The sequence below is a fragment of the Heptranchias perlo genome, chromosome 1 (assembly GCF_035084215.1).
Source record: "Heptranchias perlo isolate sHepPer1 chromosome 1, sHepPer1.hap1, whole genome shotgun sequence".
NCBI lineage: Eukaryota > Metazoa > Chordata > Chondrichthyes > Hexanchiformes > Hexanchidae > Heptranchias > Heptranchias perlo.
This window is the reverse complement of record NC_090325.1, coordinates 2,886,424-2,908,831: the sequence shown is the minus strand read 5'-3', so window position 1 is coordinate 2,908,831 and position 22,408 is coordinate 2,886,424. Positions and strand designations below refer to the sequence as shown.

General features: G+C 41.6%; 1 protein-coding gene across 5 annotated transcripts in view; it reads right to left on the bottom strand.

The window, feature by feature from the left end:
- The window catches only part of znf638 (zinc finger protein 638), a 242,035-nt gene that overhangs the window by 91,732 nt on the left and 127,895 nt on the right, over positions 1-22,408 (bottom strand). For all 5 annotated transcript variants that reach the window (XM_067978417.1, XM_067978454.1, XM_067978485.1 and 2 more), the window contains exon 2: positions 1,803-3,045. In XM_067978417.1, the coding sequence (XP_067834518.1) occupies positions 1,803-3,045 (1,243 nt within the window). The remainder of the gene's footprint in view (positions 1-1,802; positions 3,046-22,408) is intronic.

Genomic DNA, 22,408 nt, shown 5'->3' with positions numbered 1-22,408 from the left:
AGTTTTAGCAGCAGGCTGTGCTCACCTCCCAATCACCATTTCTGCTGATGTAGATGGCACCTGCTATTTTGAAGATTTATAAATTTACAGCTGCAGTCCTGTAACTTCTCTGCTACTAACCACTAAGTATGTGACCCTGCTGCTGAAAATAATTGAAGGACCCCAACTGAATGCAGAGTCCTGGATTATTATTTTATACTCACCAGCATACAGTAAAGCATGCCCTAAAACGAACAGATCCCATGGAAAATAAACTAAATTAGCAGGGGCCAGATGGGTTTTTTAAAAATACCTTTAGGATCCAAAATGACGACCCAACTAGCTTGCATCCACAGTTTGTGGATTTTAAAGGACTTCTTCCACATCAGACTGGACAATTGTGAATTAGAAACAAAGCAGGCATTTACAATGTGGTGTTTCGACAGGTTTGGTAGTGAAAGAGCAAAGGGGCTGGTTAACATTCAGTTGAGTCCTCTAGATTCTCTTCAAGTCTTTAAGAAAAATGACAGATTGAGATACGCAATGACTTTCACCATATTGGATGAGCTGCAGATCCTGGAAATAGTAATGGAGATAAGCGAAGCAGGAGAGCAAGTCAGCACACTAACTTTCCATGTCATCTTGAAGAGTTACCTTTTGATTCTCCCGATTGGGCAACCTGGGCTTATCATAATGGTACATGAAGATGCAAAAGAAGTGAGGGGGTTTTAAATATTAATTCAACACCTAAAAAACCACCAGCACATTGCAATCACTGCTACTCAGCTGGGAGTAGTCAGCCAACAATGGATTAAATCTAATTAAGCTTGTTCTTTTTTTTTAAAAAAAGTGTTCCGTAACAGCACACAAAAATGAAGTGACGAAATGCGCATCAGAAAGTCTCCTGCAGCCTAGTATGCATTCTATAAAAAGAATTAAGATTACTGAGTGCTTATAAACACCTATTAGGGCACCGTTTGAAAATTTCATCTGTCCATCAGTATGCTTTACTGAAACCTTAGTGACAACAGTCCCTTGCCTTCTACTGCAATGTAATTCAGGAATCTGAATTTGATTAACTTTCTCATCTCAAATCTCAGCAGCAGGTCTGAAAAAGTTCATCCAGCTAAGGTTATAATTTTACATTAAATCAAGAGTCCTGCTTCTGGGAAGCCACCGACTAAATCTCACCAGCGAGAAATACATCATTGAAAAATATCTACCATTTCTATCTTCACGTTTTAAGGTTCTCAGAAAGGCTTTCACCACAATCTACCTGCAGCCACTCTGCTACCAAGAACCTATAGAAGTGATATGATTAAATTTCCAGCACCTGTTAATTCTTTTCACCCCCCTCAACTGAGTACTGGAGGTGATGGATATCCTCATCGCCCCAGCATGGAAGACGGACCACCTCAGCACAATGCCAATATGACCATGAGACACCAGATTTAACTGGTGGCAGAACTAGCAGGACAGAAGGATTGACTGGAAGATTTGCTACAATTATTTTTATTGTGGTTTAATTAAAAATATAAATGGGGGGAACTTAAGTATTGAAATATTTATCCAGATTAATGCCTAGTGGAAGACTCTATACAGTAACACGGCTTTCAGTTCTTCTCTATGTGTGCAGAGATCTTCAACTAACGTCCTAAGTGAATACTTGCCAAATAAAAAGACAAAACATGCCATACCACTGGACTGCTGTTTAGCCAATGGTAGCTTTGCCGGCACACTATAGAAGGTTGCGACCCACAAACACTATTGCCTGTTAAGGAAGCATATTATAAGAAAAGGCGAACTATGTAACAAACACTCACCCTCATTTGTCTACATTCTACGTTACACAAACTGCACACGTGGGGGAACCTCAGTGCAGGGACACCATAGTAATCATTCATCAACTTGGGTTTTGGCAATCCCTTCTTCACCACTAGAACTGTCCGTTTGATTCCATGAGTAGTCTCGTCACGCGAAGGCTCCATTGGAAAATTCTGAGGCGGACGTTTAAAATCTTCATTCCAGGTACCTTCTCTCAGTGTTTCACGACTGTAATGCATACTTTGGCTCTCCATAGGTCTATCCCGATAGTCGTACTGTTGCCCATGCCCGTAATCTACCACGCTGCTCTGTACTTCTCTTCTGTAGTCTTTATCTTGTAGCTTGTATGGCTGATCGAAACTGCTGGATGGTTGCTGCTTGTTCATTTTCCGCATTCTTATTTCTCTTAAAATATAGGGCATATTTTCTGGAGTAAGCTTCTCATCTGGGTAACGACTTAGTTCTTCCAGATCTTCATTAGACAGGCCAAAGTTTGCCAAGATATTGGAAGCCTTCATTGTGTCATGAAAACGCTGAACTGCAGATCTCTGGTCGCCAGTTTGAGATGCAGGCGTCCCAGTGTTCCCATACCCAGGCCGAAAACCTCCAGATGAAGGACTCTGGTAGGACCACTGACCTAAGCCTACATTATTCCCAGGTTGATTCATCATTCCCATGTTCATTCCACCAAAGTTGCCTTGTGATGCTCCTTGAGCTCCCATTCCCATTCCTCTTCCTCCTCCTCCTCCTCCTCCTCCACCGCCTCCTCCTAGGTAGGGTCCCTGGGGATTCATACCAAACTGATTAGGTGGTCCTTGATTCTGGCCAAACTGGTTAGATGGGCCTTGGTTTTGCCCATACTGGTTTGGTGGGCCTTGATTTTGCCCATACTGGTTTGGTGGGCCTTGATTTTGCCCATACTGGTTTGGTGGGCCTTGATTCTGCCCAAACTGGTTTGGTGGGCCTTGATTCTGCCCAAACTGGTTTGGTGGGCCTTGACTCTGCCCAAACGCCCCTCTGGCATTGAACATGGACATGTTGATCTTCACAAGAGCTTGGTTCAGAGATGCAAGAGCTGTGTTGGATACAGTTGTGGAGGCGACAGAATTCAGCTGCTGTAGGGCCAGCTGGGCCTTTATCTGGGCGAGCTGCAAATTTGCTGAGCCTAACAGAAGCGGACTGGTAATGCTGAGGTTCAATGAATTCACTGCTGGAGCACAATTTTCCAAGAATAACGCAAAGCTGAAAGTTAAAACACAAACATTAGATTTTTACGTTTTAGGAAACTTCAGCATTTAAAGGGTTTTAAAGCCAGTGATCAACATATTTATGCTTGACTGCTTAAAAAAAGCTATTTTTGTGAGTAGTAAAGTAAACTAAACAAATGGACAGTTAGATCAGGACATCCAAGACGAGATGAAATGTGTGACTGGACAAATATAGTGGCCAACATTGGAGGCTTTGTGAAGCATTTGCATCCAATACAAAGCTTACAGTACATATGATAATGCCAGCTATGACAGCCATAGGGAGGTACACTACAGCCTTCCAAAAGATTATTTTTTATTTTAAATTCAATGGAATGATTATGCTCAACTTAGATGGAGACCCCCAATAACCCCCAGAGGGTGTTTCTTCAAAGTGCCCTATGTCCATATCAATCTGTTGCACCTTTTGTAAAATGATCACAGGAAACAATGGATTTTCTATGTATTGTATCTGTAGTTTAAAATCACAATTATTTGTTACGCAGGATGACTGCTCAGACCTATGAATTACAATACTATGAGTCCCAAAAGTCTTCTCATGGAACCACAGACTCTGTCCTCTACAGAGTTACGGCAGATTTCTAACCTGTTCAGTCCATGTAGTTTTGCAGATAACGACCCAATCCTTTAAATTGCTAACACTTCATGAATTCTCACATTAGGTCTGTTCTAGGGCCAGCCAGGTAGATCCATTTCCACACATTTCGATCTTCCTATTTGACAGTCAACATGGCCACAAAGTACTTCCTTTTTTTTTATTCGTTCATGGGATGTGGGCGTCGCTGGCAAGGCCAGCATTTATTGCCCATCCTTAATTGCCCTCTACAATAACCTAAGGGCTAACATAACTTTCACCCACCCAGATCTTGAACATACAACCTCCAAGAAAGGGCCGGCTTGGCTCAGTTGGTACCACTCTTGCTGGAGTCTGAATACTTGGGTTCAAGCCCCACTACAAACAATCTAGGTTGACATTCCAGTGCAGTACTGAGTAGGTGTTGCATTGTTGAAGGTGCCATCTTTCATATAGGATGGGGATTGTCTGTGATCCATGGTATAACAGCCCCAACAGTAAGTGCTGTCAGGTTCACGCATGAAGAACGGCCATTATGGTGAGGAACTGGAAAGGTGCTGACATCTGTGGAAGTGTACAGCAGCTGGAGATAGTACCTTTAGGAAGGGATGAGGGTAGAAAAATGAGAGATTTTTGGTTTTTTTTTGCAAAGCCAATTACTAAATACCAGATAAATATCCCACCTAACACTCAATAAGATAGCAAAATGCTGGGTTATTCGGTTACTGTTTTTGACCTAATTTACCAGCAGCTTTAACATAACTGTTGTAAAACGTTGTCAGCCTGGTTCGGTTGATAACAATCATGCCTTCGGGTCAGAAAGCTGTGGTTTCAAGACCAGGTCCAGAAATTGAGCACATAATCTAGGCGGCACCCCAGTACAGTACTGAGGGGGTGCTGCATTGACTGAGCTGTTGTCCTTCAGAGAAGATGTTAAAACTGAGGACCCAGCTGCCTGTTTAGATCCTAAGCATTCTTTAAAAAGTAGTTTGCACAGTGTCCAGGAACCATTCCTCCCTCAGCGGCCACCATTTGCTGTTTGTGGAGCCTTGCGGTATGAAATTGGCTGTCACATTTGTCTGCATTAGCTATGGTACTTCAAAAATAATTGCCTCAAGAGTTTTGAAATGTCCTGAGGATGTGATAAGGCAAGTACCCTCTAATTAATGATTCATGTTTTTGTTTTCTTTTTAAAAAAAACGAAACACCCGTACTGTACAATCACAAAATTCATACTTTTTCTTAAATCTTTCTCTAAACAAGATCTTGAGGCATAGTTTAAGGTTTTCTGATAACACTTCTGTGAAGAGTCTTGGGACATTTTACTACATTAAAGGCGCTGTATAAATGCAAGTTGTTGTTTTCTGATTGCTCAACGAATGCATCCAGTGGGTAGCTGAGTTATACAGACCAGGAAAATCGCAGGTTTGGGTCCCAAGCAGTAGGGGATACTGCCAATGGCCTCAGCACACCTGGGCTTGACAAAAAGGAGTTGCTACTTCTTACTGCTGTGACCCTGCTTCTAATCCAGTGACCCCTTTTGGAATCCCTCGAGCCCGGAAAGAATAGGATTGTCTTGCCTGTGATTCCCCGTGTTTGAATAATCTGCTCACACTCATTCCAAAGCATGCATATGAAAACTGGCCACTTCGCTGTGGTTCCAGAATGTGACCAATGCCTGTCAAACCATTCCCAACAAGGAGTCAACGTCTTCAGGAGAGGGTGGGAGAAAATTGAGACAAAAAAATTGTTCTAAACACGTTTGCTACATTGAAGCAAATAGAAATTTGAACTATACAGCTAATATAAACAAAGTCAGAGTCAGAGAATACTGTGGCAGGAAAAATCAGAGAGCAAGTTATTATCTTAATGGCAAGAAACTCGAAAGTACTGCAATACAAAGGGATCTGGGGGTCCGAGTGCAAGAAAATCAAAAAGTTAGTATGCAGGTGATCAAGAAGGCCAACGGAATGTTGGCTTTTATTGCTAGGGGGATAGAATATAAAAACAGGGAGGTATTGCTGCAGTTATATAAGGTATTGGTGAGACCGCACCTGGAATACTGCATACAGTTTTGGTCTCCATACTTAAGAAAAGACATACTTGCTCTCGAGGCAGTACAAAGAAGGTTCACTCGGCTAATCCCGGGGATGAGGGGGCGGACATATGAGGAGAGGTTGAGTAGATTGGGACTCTACTCATTGGAGTTCAGAAGAATGAGAGGCGATCTTATTGAAACATATAAGATTGTGAAGGGGATTGATCGGGTGGATGCGGTAAGGATGTTCCCAAGGATGGGTGAAACTAGAACTAGGGGGCATAATCTTAGAATAAGGGGCTGCTCTTTCAAAACTGAGATGAGGAGAAACTTCTTCACTCAGAGGGTAGTAGGTCTGTGGAATTTGCTGCCCCAGGAAGCTACATCATTAAATAAATTTAAAACAGAAATAGACAGTTTCCTAGAAGTAAAGGGAATTAGGGGTTACGGGGAGCAGGCAGGAAATTGGACATGAATTTAGATTTGAGGTTAGGATCAGATCAGCCATGATCTTATTGAATGGCGGAGCAGGCTCGAGGGGCCGATTGGCCTACTCCTGCTCCTATTTCTTATGTTCTTATGTTCTTCCAGTTGCTAATCTACAAGGGAGGCATTTAAACACTGGAGGCAGTGCAAAGGAGGTCCATGAGGTTGATCTCTAGTATCAGGAGTCTGAGCTTTGAGGAAAGATTGGTCTTTTCAGCCTGGAAAGGAGACTACAGATGATCTTTGAGGCACATATAACAGTAAAAGGTATGGAAGAGTTTAAGTCTGGAATATTACTTTAAATTAAAATTGTGAAAGAAAGACAAGGCGAAACAAGTTCAAACTCAAAAGACTGAAGTTAGGAAGTTCCTTGCACAAAATGTGGAGTGGACTTACAGACAGGAGTAGTAGAGGTGAAAATCCTGGAATAGAGGGAAATGTAGGATCTTTCTGGACGATTAACTGACATAGGCTGATTAGCCTTCCTCATCTGTAACTACCTTGTGACCCATATCCAAACATTTTTTCCGGGTCAATGATATTTTGATTTTGAAATATGACACTATCCATGGAGAAATGAACAATTAACGCGGGTATTTATACCACATCAGCATGATCGTAAACACATCAAGTGGCACCACGACTGGAACTACTTTCAAAAAAACTGACACCCACTCAATTGATTAATTCCCAGTTCAGTACCTTCAAGTATTAGCTCACCAGAGCATTTAAACTCAATATTTAAACAGCAGGCTGTAGCCATTCTACAATCAGTTACCTCATACCACCCTAGTGCAACATGGAGACTTACACCTAGACAAATGCAACCAATACACTCCTTAATGTGATCAAATTAGAATGGGTTCAGGCTCAGCTGTGACAATCTGCATGCTTGAAAAGCCTGTCGCCACATCTGGGCTTACAGAGAAAATGGCAACTTGCCCAAAGTATGAGAAAGAGAGGAAGTAATTCAGTCCCCATTCTTACATACGGCAGACAACCGTCTATACCAGGCAAACTATAACCAATTGCTATCAACATAGAAGTCAATTACAAAGGAGCTGCTTACTACGTATTAAACTATTTCGCGCAATTCAATAAGCTCTGCGCATCTCAATAAAGTGCGATTACCGTAATTACTTAATCCTCTGTACTTACCCTTTTAAAAGCTCCACAAAACAAACTTTTTCTTCTTCTGGTTCTGAGTATGTATCTACATCTGTAAATAGCTATGGGTTTTAAAGTGGTATCGTAAACCTAAAAACGACTTGAATGTGGAGCTCTTATAAAATAGGGTAATTTCGGTGACACTTTCGTTGCATCTAGCCACTATTCAGATACCTGTTAAATTATTTCTTGGGTTATCTTTTTCTGGCATAAGTATCTCCTTTTCTTTTTAAGTTTAGAAATACCAGTTATATCGTCCACCACTTATAACGGACGAATCGCGTCAACACCAATGCATCCACTACAAGCGGTGGGGTCTGCAAGAGGGAAAAAACAAAACATGTCACAGGAGTGCTCATTCACAAACAGGAACCAGATCCCAAAACTTTATTTTAATTACTAGATTTTCCTGCAGTTTCTCAGCAAATCAGAGGATCCACCCCCGCCCCCCATCACTCCTGACCTCTTCAATTCCACTCTTTAGTTTATATTTGGGGAGGAGAGGAGAAGAGAAAAGAGACAGACCAAAGGGTAAGGAGATCTGGGGGTATATGTGCACAATTCGTTGAAGGTGGTGGGCAGGTTGAGAAAGCGGTTAAAAAAGCATACGGGATCCTGGGCTTTATAAATAGAGGCACAGAGTACAAAAGCAAGGAGGTTATGTTGAACCTTTATAAAACACTGGTTCTGCCACAACTGGAGTATTGTGTCCAGTTCTGGGCACCGCACTTTCAAAAGGATGTGAAGGCCTTAGAGAGAGTGCAGAAAAGTTTTACCAGAATGATTCTAGGGATGAGGGACGTGGATAGACTGGAGAAGCTGGGGTTGTTCTCCTTGGAACAGAAAAGGTTGAGAGGAGATTTGATAGAGGTATTCAAAATCATAAAGGGTCCAGACAGAGTAGAGGGAGAGAAACTGTTCCCATTGGTGGAAGGGTCAAGAACCAGAGGACATAGATTTAAGGTGATTGGCAAAAGAACCAAAGGCGACAGGAGAAAAAAGTTTTTACACAGCAAGTGGTTGTGATCTGGAATGCACTGCCTCAGGGGGTGGTAGAGGCAGATTCAATCGTGGCTTTCAAAAGGGAATTAGATAAGTACTTGAAGGGGAAAAAATTTGCAGGGCTATGGGGATAGGGCGGGGAAGTGGGACTAGCTGGAATGCTCTTGCAGCGAGCCGGCATGGACTCAACAGGCCAAATGGCCTCCTTCCATGTTGTAACCATTCTATGATTCCAAATCTCTCCCCACTTTGATGTCTGTTTCCCCAAATATATCTCTCATGATCTGGTGCTCTTCTCCCACAATCTTTGGCGTGCTCTCTCACATAATCTCTCCACCTTATCTCTCTCTGGCTCCGATGACATTCACTGTGGGAATATGCAGACAGTCTGGGACAACAAGGAAAACATTTAAATTGCAACACTACGGAAAGTGTGTAAGCAAGCCAAAGCAGCCAAAGAAAAAATGAAAATGGCCAGGATGCCAGATCAGAGGGGCTGAGGTGCAGTGAGAAAAATTATTAAAATGGCTGGTGAGGGAAAGGTAAAGCAGCAGGTACCTGGTGTTGGAGGGTAGGGCAGCTGCAGAGACCAGCGGGGTGCCAACCAGGAAGGGTCAGGGCTGAGGAAATGGTAACAAAGGTTAGGAGCAACCACAAAGACCAGTAGGGTACCAGAGGTAAGGCCAACAGGGTAGAAGAGCAGATCCAGGGTTAGCGGAAAAGACTAGGCGAGTGCCAGACAGGAGGAATAGGGATGGGGTTAGTATTAACGTAGGCTGGGAGAGATCAGAGCCCAGGGCAGTGCAGCAAGGCCTTCAAATAATAGTGCGGCATGAGAGCCAACACCAATGGGACGGAAAAGCAGGGCCAGGATTAGTAGGGCATAGTCGGGAAGTCTAGCAGGGCGGGTGAGGGTAGCCAATCATTGGAAAAGGCTTGGGCAGCATTAAGAGGTTGGAATACAAAGTAAATAAGAAATACATCAAATTAAAAAATGAAACTTACTGAAAAATAGCAGACAGGCCTAGGGACTCGAACCACAGTGTCACCTTCTGATGGAATGATGAAAGGTAATGAAAGGCCATTTTAGCAGGTGTTACGGCGTTACCCAATAAAGATAGAAGTAACATTACTTCAAGTGTTTACAAATGTCACAAAGGGCGACAAGTGTGACATATTGTGCTCAATATGAAGTGTGACATGAAGAGTGACAGTCGCAAGAAAATTAATATAGATTATAGAAATAGTCACTGATTTTTTTTCCCCCAAAGTACATAAGCATTTAAGACTAGTCCTGTTTTATGGACTTGTGTGTTTCATCCATTGGTAGGAAAGTATGTTACAAGTGTGCTGCATCAGAAACTTAACTAGTTATGTAGCACCCATCCATATTCCATTAGGGAACACTACAAAATATTACAAATAACACCCACCCAATGCAACTGGTCAACAGATACTAGGAGGAAAAGCAAGACCAGTTTGCTCCTTCCAATCCATCAAAACGTGGCAATGCAAGTGCCACACCATCGTCTTGGAGCGCCAATTTATAGAGCCACATAACGCAGCGTAAACCTCATGCCACAGAGCACTAGTGAGATGCCCTCTGTAGAATAAAAAATATGCCAAAATGCCAAACACATGAGGAGGCCAGAGATAACTGGCTTAAGCCCCCAGGGTGCTTGACAAACTGTTTTAAATAAAATGCAGTGATGAATCAATTTTTAAGATAACTAATCAAAGCATATTCTACTTCAGCAGTAACTTCAGATCAGTGCTGTGAAGTCCAGGTAGTTATCCACTTTACAGTTCCCATTTCAGTTAATAAAAACCATAAAAAAGTTATACAACTACACAAGATGGCCTCCTATATTCAGAGAGGCATGAAAACATACATAGTTGAGAATAGTGTGGGGAGCCAAATTTCAAAGTAGTGGTCACTGGAGCCACCTTGCAATCTATGCACCAGTTTTTGTTTTTACACCCAAACAAAACATGAGGATATCTGGCTGTATTGGATAGGGACACAGATCAAAAGTGGAAGAGTGTTCTAATGCCTCAGGGCTGAATCACTCACCAAGTACAATTTTTTTTAAATACTTGTGAAATTTGGGATGCAAGCCACTGATCAAAAACCAGCAGATTCCCAATCGCCTCTAGCATTGCTGTTGACCAAGAACACAAAGTTTCTTCCTGTCAGTGTTATTGGGACTGAATGTAAAGCGCCTAGAACTTTGCAATGTTACAAGTAGCCACAGTGCTCTTCATCACTGCTTTCAGAATTCCAAGTGTCAGAATTCTGAATTTCAGAATTCAGAATTCCAGTGAGAAGGCAAGTGAGAGTTAATGCTATTGATACATTGAGCTATAGTACAAGCTATAATTTTAAAATTATACTACTGGCTAGCAAGCATACATGTAGAAAATACTAGTAGTCACTGAATATTTAAATCACAGTATTGATGTTAAGGGTTAACAGTCTGTCACTGCAAAATCTATTCTAATGATAGTCAGCAAATTGAATGATTTACAGTATTAGGCGATCTCAGACTGCCTAGGAGTGGACCATTCAGCCTCTCGAGCCTGTTCTGCCAGCCACTCAATTAGGTCATGGCAGATCTGTACACGACATTTACACGCCTTTGTTCCAAATCCCTTGATAACAAAAATCTATTACCATCAGTCTTAAAAATTTCAATTGTCACGGCATCCATGGGGGGGCGGGGGGTTCCAGATTTCCACTACCCTGTGAGAGAAAGTGCTTCCTGATTTTGCTTCTAAGTGGCCTAGCTCTAATTTTAAGATTGTGCCCCCTTGTTCTGGAGAAGAGGAAATAGTTTCTCTGTATCTACCCTATCGAATCCCTTTATCATTTTAAACACTTCTATTAAATCACCCCTCAACCTTCTAAACTTAAGGTAATAACAAGCCAAGTTTATGCAATCTGTTCTCAATTTAACCCTTTAAACCCTGGTATCATTCTGGTGAATATGCACTCTACTGCCTCCAAGGCCAACATATCTTTCCTGAGGTCCAGAACTGAATGCAGTATTTCACATGGGGTCTGACCAAGGCTCTGTACAACTGAATCACATAGAATGTACAGCATAGAAACAGGCCATTCAGCCCAACTGGTCTATGTTGCTGTTTATGCTCCACACGAGCCTCCTCCCACCCTATTACAGAATTACTCTTGTAACTACAAATCCCTGGAGGAGGGTGGGTTCCTCAAATGGCTCAGCTGGGTTATCAGTGAGTAGCTGACCTGTACAATCAATTGCATGTTTATCCTCTGGTCAGTTAACTCAGTTGGGGCAGCAATTGGTCTCAGCACCCCTGGGATACATGGAGAATCCCACTGCCACTACTGATCATTACCTAGCAACCCTTACTGGAAGTGAGTGTGTATAAATGTCAGGAAAGGAAAGGATCAGGCTCAGCTAGGATGTCCTCTGCGAATTGCTTGCTGATGTTATGTCAAACCTCATACATGAATAGTAGTGCAACTGGAGGGCAAATGCCACCAACTGAATAATGCTGCAGCAAGTCAATGTTTCAGGGGAGTAGCTGACAAAAAAAAGCATGGCCTTTACCTAATGTCACCTCTTCAAGACAATGGGAAATATAACTCTTTTTCCCCAGAAGTACACCCAACCACAATCTCAGAACAGCACTTACTACTGTATCAATTCTATTTCCCACAACAGCAATCCACAGGGCTTTGAATGACCCTGACAATTTAGGGTTAGTTCAGGCCCTTACAGATAGTAGAGTGGGAAGGCCTTCTTCCCATCATTCTGAGCTGGATTTAAGCACAGGTCCTGAATGGAAGAATAGTGTTCTTTTAAAAAAAATTAGGTTTTCTGGGATCATTATATTTCTGTCCGACACACCAGACCTTTGATTTTTTTTTGCATTTGTTCATTTACTTGCTTGGTATCAATAAAATACAGTTTGTGTAATTATACAATGTTATACTTTGGAGAGCTAACAGTCTTTAAATATTACTCTATGGGGGGCTCTTTGTCTTAATATTGTACAGGGGGATCGTGTGCATACTGCTGTCCTTTGGATAAGACATTAAACTGAGACACCATCTGCTTGTTCTGGTGAACATCACTTCCTCACTTTTGAATTCCAATCCCCGAGATAAAGGCCAACATTTCATTAGCCTTTTATACCTGCATACTAGGTTTTACTGATGTGTACATTTAGAAGTTATTTAGCTTTGTTAATCTGTGCCTCTACCCAACACTCTTCTTATACCTCTCTGATTCTCCCACCTTGTTACTCTAACCCCCCACCCTTCTGGCCCAGATTTGTATTACTTATCAAAAAGGCAATAACTTTAAATTACATTAATATCCACATACCATAGAATTTAGGTAAGCCATGCAACTAGCAGATAACACCGACCCCTGATCCTCAAAGAGGCTACTACCTCCCTTTTTCCTTTCGCGCACACACGCACAAAAGGCAACTTCAGTTAGTAATCAGAAAGCTAGACAGTACAAGGTCAAGCAACCAGACTTCATGGTCCCGTGCCTCCTCTGCCTGGGTGATTTAGATGGAATCACAAAACCCAATTAATATTCTTTTTTTAAAAAAAAGGCACTGCGATCGCTCAGAGTTTATTCACTAATCATGGTTTGAAAAAACACAATCCTTGTTTTGCTCCATCCATATGTTGATATTTAAATGGTTTAACTTTTCCTAGATGTGAGACACAAGCTCATTTTAATGTGCAAATTTGGTACAGGACTAGAAAGGTTAAATTAATGCCTTTGCCTCAATTGGGAATACAGGCTTGAAGGGATCTTGGCTCAACTGCTAAGGCGTTGAACTATTAGAGTCATAAGCCCAGGAATAGTTAAGCACAGTGTACATTTTAATTTAGCTCCCTTGCACTATGGCACTCAGCAAATTATATAAGCCAGTACACTGATTACATCAGGATATATATTTTTAATGGCTAGACCAATTAATAGAAGAAAAAGGGCTAAATTCTTTGGGGTGTTTTTAAAATATTTGTTTCTAGAATAATGAAAACATCAACATATTCCCCTAAACTACGCACGGTTAAAAGAAAATTAAAGATCAGCTTTGGAAGTATCCTTATTTTCACATTTTTCAGCCAGGTGAAGACAACCTTTTTATATTGAATTTCCTAGCTGGCATGCCTCCAGATTAGCATGTGACTGTTTGGATGCCAATCTTCATGATTACCCATCTTGTTGCCACCATAGCTGATGTCAACGGAACAGCAAGTAAAAAGACCTCATAGGGCTGAAAGTCAAAATAAAGCACATCATCTAAGGAGATAGAACATGGAAAAGGGGGGGAAATGCAGAAAGGTTCGGTCATATTTGTTCCCTTCTTTCTTGATATGGAGTACACTCACACTGCATCACTTATAAAAAGACCGAGACACCTCTGATATTGAGCGCACTACTACCACCCATGGTTCCCATTGTAGGTCCAGAGGAGTAGTGAGTTAGCGATCTATTTATACATATTCATATTACATCCAAAACTCTGCTGCCCGTATCCTAACTCGCACCAAGTCCCGTTCACCCATCACCCCGTGCTTGCTAACCTACATTGGCTCCTGGTCCGAGAATGCCGATTTTAAAAATTCTCATCCTCAAAATAAAATCCCTCCGTGGAAGGATTGGGGAGACAAAGTGTCCTCTCCTCTTCGTAAAGTGTCCCAAGATGCACGAGGGATGCCATATAAATGCACATTTGAATTGTCTCGCATAGCAGCTACTGTACCAGTGGAATGGGCTTGTATACGAATGCAAGAATTTCTTTCTTCTTTCTGTTCTGTTCTCAGCGGGAAGATCATCGCTTGAAGTGTCAGCTTGCTCAGTTGGCAGTTTTGTCACCACTGAGTCAGAAGGTTGTTGGCCAAAGAACCACTTCAGGACTCGAACACAATCTAGGCTAACCCAGACAGTTAGCCACTTCTCACAAGATGGCTCCTGAGCTACCCGAGATCTTGCCAACAAGGAAGACAATTCTTTCCAAATTATCCCAACCATTTGAATAGCGATTTATAGAAGGAGGTTTTGCGAAGGCACAGTCTTCGCCACTTTGTTGTTAGGAGATTCAGGGGCCTTATTGTCTGTATACCAGATGAAACATTTGACGTAAAAGATGTAAGATGTGAACCCCCATGGGAAGATTTGGTCTAATGCAGCAAACATAGACAGGCACCAATAGCATGCCATGAAGCAATACAACTGAAGTCTAAAGCGGCATGAAACACAAAAGTCAATGAAAAACAAAGCAATACTCTTTCAGTTGACTTAAAATCCTTAAACAAGTACAGTAGCATTAAGAGGTCCACAGGCTGCAACACATATAGCATTATAGCTTCCTTCTTCCACTGAAAACATTGGTGCATCTCAAAATGAATGTGCGGAAAGGGAAAAGCATACAGGACATGGGCTAAAGCTCTCTCCAAAAGGAGCAGGTAGAATGGACCCAGCATACAGCAAAAAGATATTTCTAATAAGGATTTTGCCTCTGGAAAGCTCTTTAATTGAAATATCGTAGTGCAAACCTTACTAAATTGTGCACTCCGATTAGATACAGCGTTAAAATACACCCCATCAAGCTGGTCAGAGGGATTATAAGCTCCACTACCAAAGTTACAAAACTAGAAAACCGCAATTTCAATTTCTTAAACCCCGCGCATTGATTGTAGTTTGAATCATTTAATCTAGCCTTTTCCTATAATCACTGGAGATACTCATAGAATGTTGTATTAATTGTAAAGATCACATTACAACTAGTCATGAAAATGAATTCTTGCCTCTACAAACAAACAGACGTACAAGGTTTGTTGATGCCATTTAACAAATGGTTCTAAAAATCAATCCCACTGCTGTAAAATCATAGCATGGGTCACAGTGAATAGCCTTGGAGCAAGCTTGCCTTTTTATAATCAGAATGAACCACAGTATAAACAAGGTTTAAGATAGCCCAGTTACTGAGTTGAAGCATCAAGAAGGATGAGATTTGAATGACCATCTCGTTGATTAAATACTGATGTCAGTTATAAACAATGATAAAAATACTATTCCAAATCAGAACCTATTGATCCATCACAACAAATTGTACCCACAAGATGAAATTAATTGTTATCTTAAGATTCTGAATTATCAAAGTCATAAGTACTTAAGGGATAGCCTAATACAGTACACACTTGGAGTACTGTGAACAGTTCTGGTTTCCATATTATAAAAAGGATATAGAGGCACTGGAAAAGGTGCAAAAAAGATTTACTAGGATGATACCAGAACTGAGAGGTTATACCTATCAGGAAAGATTGAGTAGGCTGGGGCTCTTTTCTTTAGAAAAAAGAAAAAGGGGTGACCCGATAGAGGTCTTTAAGATTATGAAAGGGTTTGATAAGGTAGATGTAGAGAAACAGAAAATAGGAGCGGGAGTAGGCCATTCAGCCCTTCAATATGATGGCTGATCCTCTATCTCAATACCATATTCCCGCTCTCTCCCCATATCCCTTGATGCCTTCTACAGAAGATGTTTCCACTTGCGGGGGAGATCAGAACTAGGGGCCATAAATATAAGATAATCACTAATAAATCCACGAGAATTCAGGAGAAACTTCTTTACCCAGAGTGGTTAGAATGTGGAACTCGCTACCACAAGGAGTAGTTGAGACGACTAGCATAGATACATTTAACGGGAAGCTAGATAAAGACACGAAGGAGAAAGAAATAGAAAGATGTGCTGACAGGGTTCGATGAAGAAGGCTCATGTGGAGCATAAACACTCGTAGCGACCTTTTGGGCCAAATGGCCTGTTTCTGTGCTGTACATTCTGTGTAACAATACATGGTATGATAACATTTGTACGTTTCCCATTCTAACTGAAATATGTTCAACTCCAACTGTCTGTATGATTGGTATACTTCAAATAGACACTGAAAAAAACCAGAAATGATCCAAACCAGGACGTCATTTCTAATTTTAATATATCCCAGCACCTGCCCCCAACCTTGCTGTGTATACTAAGGACATCATCTTCAGTGATCTCCGGATCCTTCCTGCTCAGTTGGACACATCTACTTTCAGGCCATCCTTTGATCCTCTTCTTACCAAGCAATGCCTGCTTTCATCTTCAATCCTACCAACTCAGGTAAGCTTCTTCCCTTGGTACGTCAAAACTATCCACAATAAATGTCGTACACTCTGCCAATATTTCCCATTTCCAATCTACCATGTAGATTTTTTTTCCTCTTCTTCCCTCTCTTTCCCCCCCCCCCCACCATAGCCAACCCCACACACTTCTCCAATAATGACCATCACTATATGTTCCACTGCTCCTTTACCAATTGTGCCAGTACTGTACTGACTGCTCAAGGACGTTGAACTCTACCAATCTTGCAGAATCTCTACTTCTTTGTTCAGTAATTAATCATGCCTGTTCTGTAGAACCTTCCGATCATTAGCCAATGAATGCCATCTCTGATCCCACATCCGCCAGTGGCTTACAACTCTACTCAGAAGTTGTGAGCTCAACTCCCACCATGGCAAGTAGCGAAAATTAATTTTTGTGGGCTGACGTCAGGAGAAATCATCAAAACTGATAGTCATAGTCATAAACACCCAAAAGGTTCCTTAATGTCTTTCAGGCAAGGCAACCTGTTATCCCTACCCGATCTAATCTACATACCAGTCCCTCAATATGTTGACTCTTAATATCCTCTTAAGTGGCCTCACTACATAACAGTATAAGAGAATAATGGATGGACCAAAGCATCGGATTCAGGGTAAGATTCATCCAATTCCAATCACACTGAAAAGTCCCCGTCACCAATACCTGGGGGCAGATGAGAGCTGTCCCACAGGCTAGTGAAGCAGCAGCCTAACAGTCATACTCAGTCATTATCAGTCAACATCCCAGATTTCCCCATCATCATCCCTGGATGTGTTCTGGTTATGTATGATGGCACAGGTAGGTGGGTTTGGCCCTGGAAGTTCTCAATATTGACTCTAGACCCCATGACGTCCAACAGCTTCATGTTAAACAAAGCCAATGAAACTTCATGCCAATCATCACCTATTTCCCCTCTCCAAATTAGAACTCAGTGTTGAGTGCCACTTGGAGGAAGCTCTGCAGGAAACATAGGCACAGAATGTACTCTGGATAAGAAAGCTTCAATGTCCATCAAGAGTGGCTCAGAGTACCACTGACTGTGCCTTGAAGCTGCCAGAATGGGCCTTTATTAGGAATCAACACGAGGGAGTACCCTACTTGATCTCGTTCTCACCAACCTGTCACAGACGTGTCTGTCCACGACTGCAAATTTGGTTCACTCCTGACATTAAGAAACACGTGTACACTACACACAGCAGATGCTGAGCCCTGACAACATCCTGGTTGTAATACTGAAGATCTGCACACTAGACCTAGCCACCTTCATTTAGCAAACAAGCTGTTTTGAGTGAAACTATGATACAGACATCTAACAATGTGGAAAACTGCACAGGTATGTCTTATCTACAAAAAGCAGAACAAATCTAACCTGACTAATTATCAGCCTCCTCCCAATTGTCAGTAAAGTAACAGAATGAGTCACCAGTAGTGCTATCAAACTACACCTACTCGCCAATAACCAGCTCTAAGGACGTGGTTCTAGCAAAAATTGAACTCTCATCACAGCCTTAAATCTAAGAATGGACAAAGAAGCTGAATACCTTCCACATCAAGACAGCATTCAATCAAGTACGGCATCACAGAGCTCTAGCAAAACTGAGGCCAATCAGGTTCAAGAGGAAAATCCACCAGTGAGGCAGACCTCACACAAAAGGAAGATGGGCATTGAATTTGCAACCCCTTCACATAGTTGCAGCTATCTTCGGCCAATTCATCAATGACTTCCCTCCGTCATAAGGTCAGGAGTGAGGCATTGCTGACGATTCAACAGTGCTCCAAAATTCCTCTAATAATGAAACAGGCAATAGCAGAACTTCAGCAACATCCAGGTTTGGGCTGACAAGTGGCAGGTAACATAAATGCCAAGCAAAGACGTTCTCTAACAGGATACGGCCCATCCTCCTCCCCCTGATATTCAAAGTAACCACCATTTCCATCCTGGGGGTCATCAGCGATCAGAAGCTTTATTGGACCAGTCATATATCAATACCCTGGCTACAAGAGCAGGGCGGAGACTGGGTACTTTGAAGAACGGCTCACCTCCTGACCCCTCAAAGCCTCTCCAATATTTCAAGCTCAAGTCTGGAGTTTGATGAATACTCACCTGGATAGGTGTAGCCACTCAACATCCAAGACAAGACAATCCACTTTATCTGTCCCTGCCATTGAACTCAATATTCACCCACTGCAAAACCAGCACATTGGGATTGCAGAATGTATGATTTACAGGAAGCAATGCAGCAACACTCCAAGCTTACTCCGACAGCATGCAGCAAGACCTGGACATCATTCAGGCTTGGGCTGATAAGTAGCAAATAACATTTATGCCAGGCAATGACCATCTCCAACAAGAGTGACTAACCACCTCCCCATGACAGTCAATGGCATTACCATCGCCGAATGCCCCATCAACATCCAGGGGGTCACCACTGACCAGAAACTTAACTGGACCAGCCACATAAATACTGTGGCTACAAGAGCAGGTCAGAGGCTGGGTATTTTGCGGCGAGTGACTCACCTCCTGACTCCCCAAAGCCTTTCCACCATCTACAAAGTACAAGTCAGGAGTGTGATGGAATACTGTCCTCTTGCCTGGATGAATGCAGCTCCAACAACACTCAAGAAGCTCAACACCATCCAGGACAAAGCAGCCTGCTTGGTTGGCACCCCACCCACCACCCTAAACATTCACTTCCTTCACCACCGTGGCTGCGGTGTGTACCATCCACAGGATGCACTGCAGCAACTCGCCGAGGCTTCTTCGACAGCACCTCCCAAACCCGTGACCTCTGCCATCTAGAAGGACAACTGCAGCAATTACATGGGAACATCACCACCTGCATGTGCCCCTCCAAGTCTCACACCATCCTGACTTGGAAATATATCGTCGCTGGGTCAAAATCCTGGAACTCCCTACCTAACAGCACCGTGGGAGAACCTTCACCACACGGACTGCAGCGGTTCAAGAAGGCGGCTCACCACCACCTTCTCAAGAGCATATAAGGTTGGGCAATAAATGCAGCTTTGCCAGCATCACCCACATCCTAGGAGCATAAACAAAACTGATGCAACCTGCAATTTCTTCCTCCTCTGGCCCAATTCCACAAACTCAGTCAACGATGCAGTCTTCTGATTCTGCATGCTATGCTTTTCTTCTTGTGTTTATCATGCCTCTAAGATCATACACACACCAATTCTGGCATCATGATCAGACACTTCAGCAGCTTCCCATGCTATTCACTTTGCTGCTGGTTCTTCCACTACCTATTTCCATCCTGGATATTCCAAAGTTGTCATCCTCCAAACCTAGTCATTCCAGATGACTTTTTTGCACCCAAAAATTCTTATTTAAATCCTCTTCTTCAACCCCCTTTAGACACACTTCCTCTTATGAACAGACATAAGTGGTATCTTTAACCCTGCTCATAGTTGATGCTGCTTCTTCCTGTAGTCTCCGATCCTGCATCATCTTGCAGTCTCCGATCTTAGCCTGATCCAACAATGCTAGCCGTTTCCAATTCTGTTCACATATGCATCTTCTGATGTTACTCACCTCTAGTTTCAATTAATTCCATTTTGCTGTTCTTCCTCTTTTCATCTCCAATACTGAGCCCCTTCAAAATGGTTTAATGATGCAGCCATCCTCCAACCCTATCTGTTCTGTCAATTAAATTATGAATTTAGATCAATCAAGCTGGATTCTTAATTATAACAGGCTTAATTACAATGAGCATTTCTGATGATGAAAGTTAAAGCAAAGGAAACAGACCATCACTTCATTAAAATCTCCAAAATACACCATATATAGTTACAAAGGCAATTAAACACTACTGGAATTAATTGCCAACAATTCCCTACCTATGACCATCATGGGAATACCATCACTGCATTGGTTCGAGACCCACCACTACTCTCCCAGGGCAAGTAGGAATGGGCAATAAATGAGAGTGCCAGCATTGCCCTCATCCCAAAAAATCTTTTCAAGCTCACAATCATCCAATAATACTTAGAATCTTGGACAAAACTTCTGTAAACACTCAGCTTTATATGTAGAAAAAAAAACTTAGAAAGTCTTCTGCAAAAAGTTCAGCCCACAACATTACAAATATAACCTGCAGGAGATTGCTTTGATTTTATAGGTGTGCACATGTATGTTCATGAAAAAAATTCGCTTTGTTGAAAGGTACAAGATTTGCAGAGAGAATACTCGGTGCCCAAGACTTCTCAAAGTAAAACTGTGTTCAAGGAAATGTGTCAGTACTCTATTTTCTAATCAATCCAGTGACTCTCTTCAGTAGTTTCTTCTGAACTACCTCTTCAGGTTAACTGTAACAAATTGACAAATTAGTTTTTCAAACCCAAAGCGACCCCATAAGTATAATATACGTCCAAAAAAAAGACAAAAATGGGCTCAGATCTAGATGCCGCTTACGTTCTTCCCACAGTTCCAGTTTGAAACTCCAAGACTTCAACTTCAGAATATAACTATTCAAGAGGACAAGTAATCCAGCTTTGAGCAAAATGCAGAGGAAGTTGAGGTGATAAAGATATTCTTAGATGCCATATCAAGCTTTCTAGCTTATTTCTTTTGACAGCACCTGGTTTTTCAAAATCAGTATGTTGCAAATTACCAATACCTTATTTTGCTGGTAGACGTTCAGGTTGAAAGAATAAGCAGCATTACTTTTAACAGTTTTGCATAACTTATGTCTCATTTTCTTCCATCACCTATCTAAACTGTCTAAATAAATTGGTTGATAATCTCTTACCAGGTAACAAACTAGTGCTGGAAGTCACTTTTGCCAGACAGGTAAGAAATACTGGCAATACCTCAAACAGTGATCAACACAAAGGGCTGATTTTACTATGCAGTCTAAGGGTACAGTTACTTGACATTCATAGCTCTGTCAGTTTGTGTTATTGTAAGGATAGTCATTTTCATTTCATGCCTGCAAGCAGACTTATAACCCACGTTTCTACCATTTGCTGAATGCTTCAATTTAGACCTCAAAAATCCATGTAAAAAGATATTCCTATTCTTTTACAATTTGCTATTTATTACCCCTCAACAGACATACATCTTTTAAATGTTATTAAAGTTGCTTATTCAATACACTTCAAGAACTGTTACCTTTTCCCCAATATCAAAACACAAATTGAACAATTTAGTAGGAGCTGCAAAGAGTGTAAAACTACTCACTATGTCTTTAAATACCAGAGAAACTAGGTGCACCCAGTCAGACATCCCATAACGTTTGGTATTATCATGCTTCTAAATTCAAATGCTGATTCAATTTACAGACTGACTTTAAAGACGAGGAAACCAACAATTGGATTTTCAAAAACTGGACTTCAATGAACATTGTAGAACTGGAAACCATCCAAAAGGAGCAAAAAGAACTTTTCTCACTTACTTGAAATACAATTTGAAAAGCTTTGGCAAGGGACGTTCCAAACCAGAGCAGAGTTCACCCCCTTGGTTGCGGTGTACAATTTTTGCTTTGGACATGCATGAAGAATCACCAAATATAGGGACTGAATCGACACTGGGGATGATTAATGTAGGCAATAAATATAAATGGGGTTAGTTCCTCCTAATTGGAAATAACCTATATTCTGGCAGCTGTTCTACATGGTAGGCTCCCTCTAATGGCAAATAAATTTTGGATGCATCATTTTAATTTAGCAAAATATTCATTTGTAATTTTGTGTGATTTATCAGCTCATCTACAAGTTATGATATACCATGACCACTTCCAAAATATTCCAACGCTCCTTTACTTGAGGCAAAGCCAGGTTTTGAGTTTCAAACTGCAAACATTGTTCATATCAAACCTTTGAAGATTTGGGCTGCCATAATTGCTTCACACAAACAGGAGAACA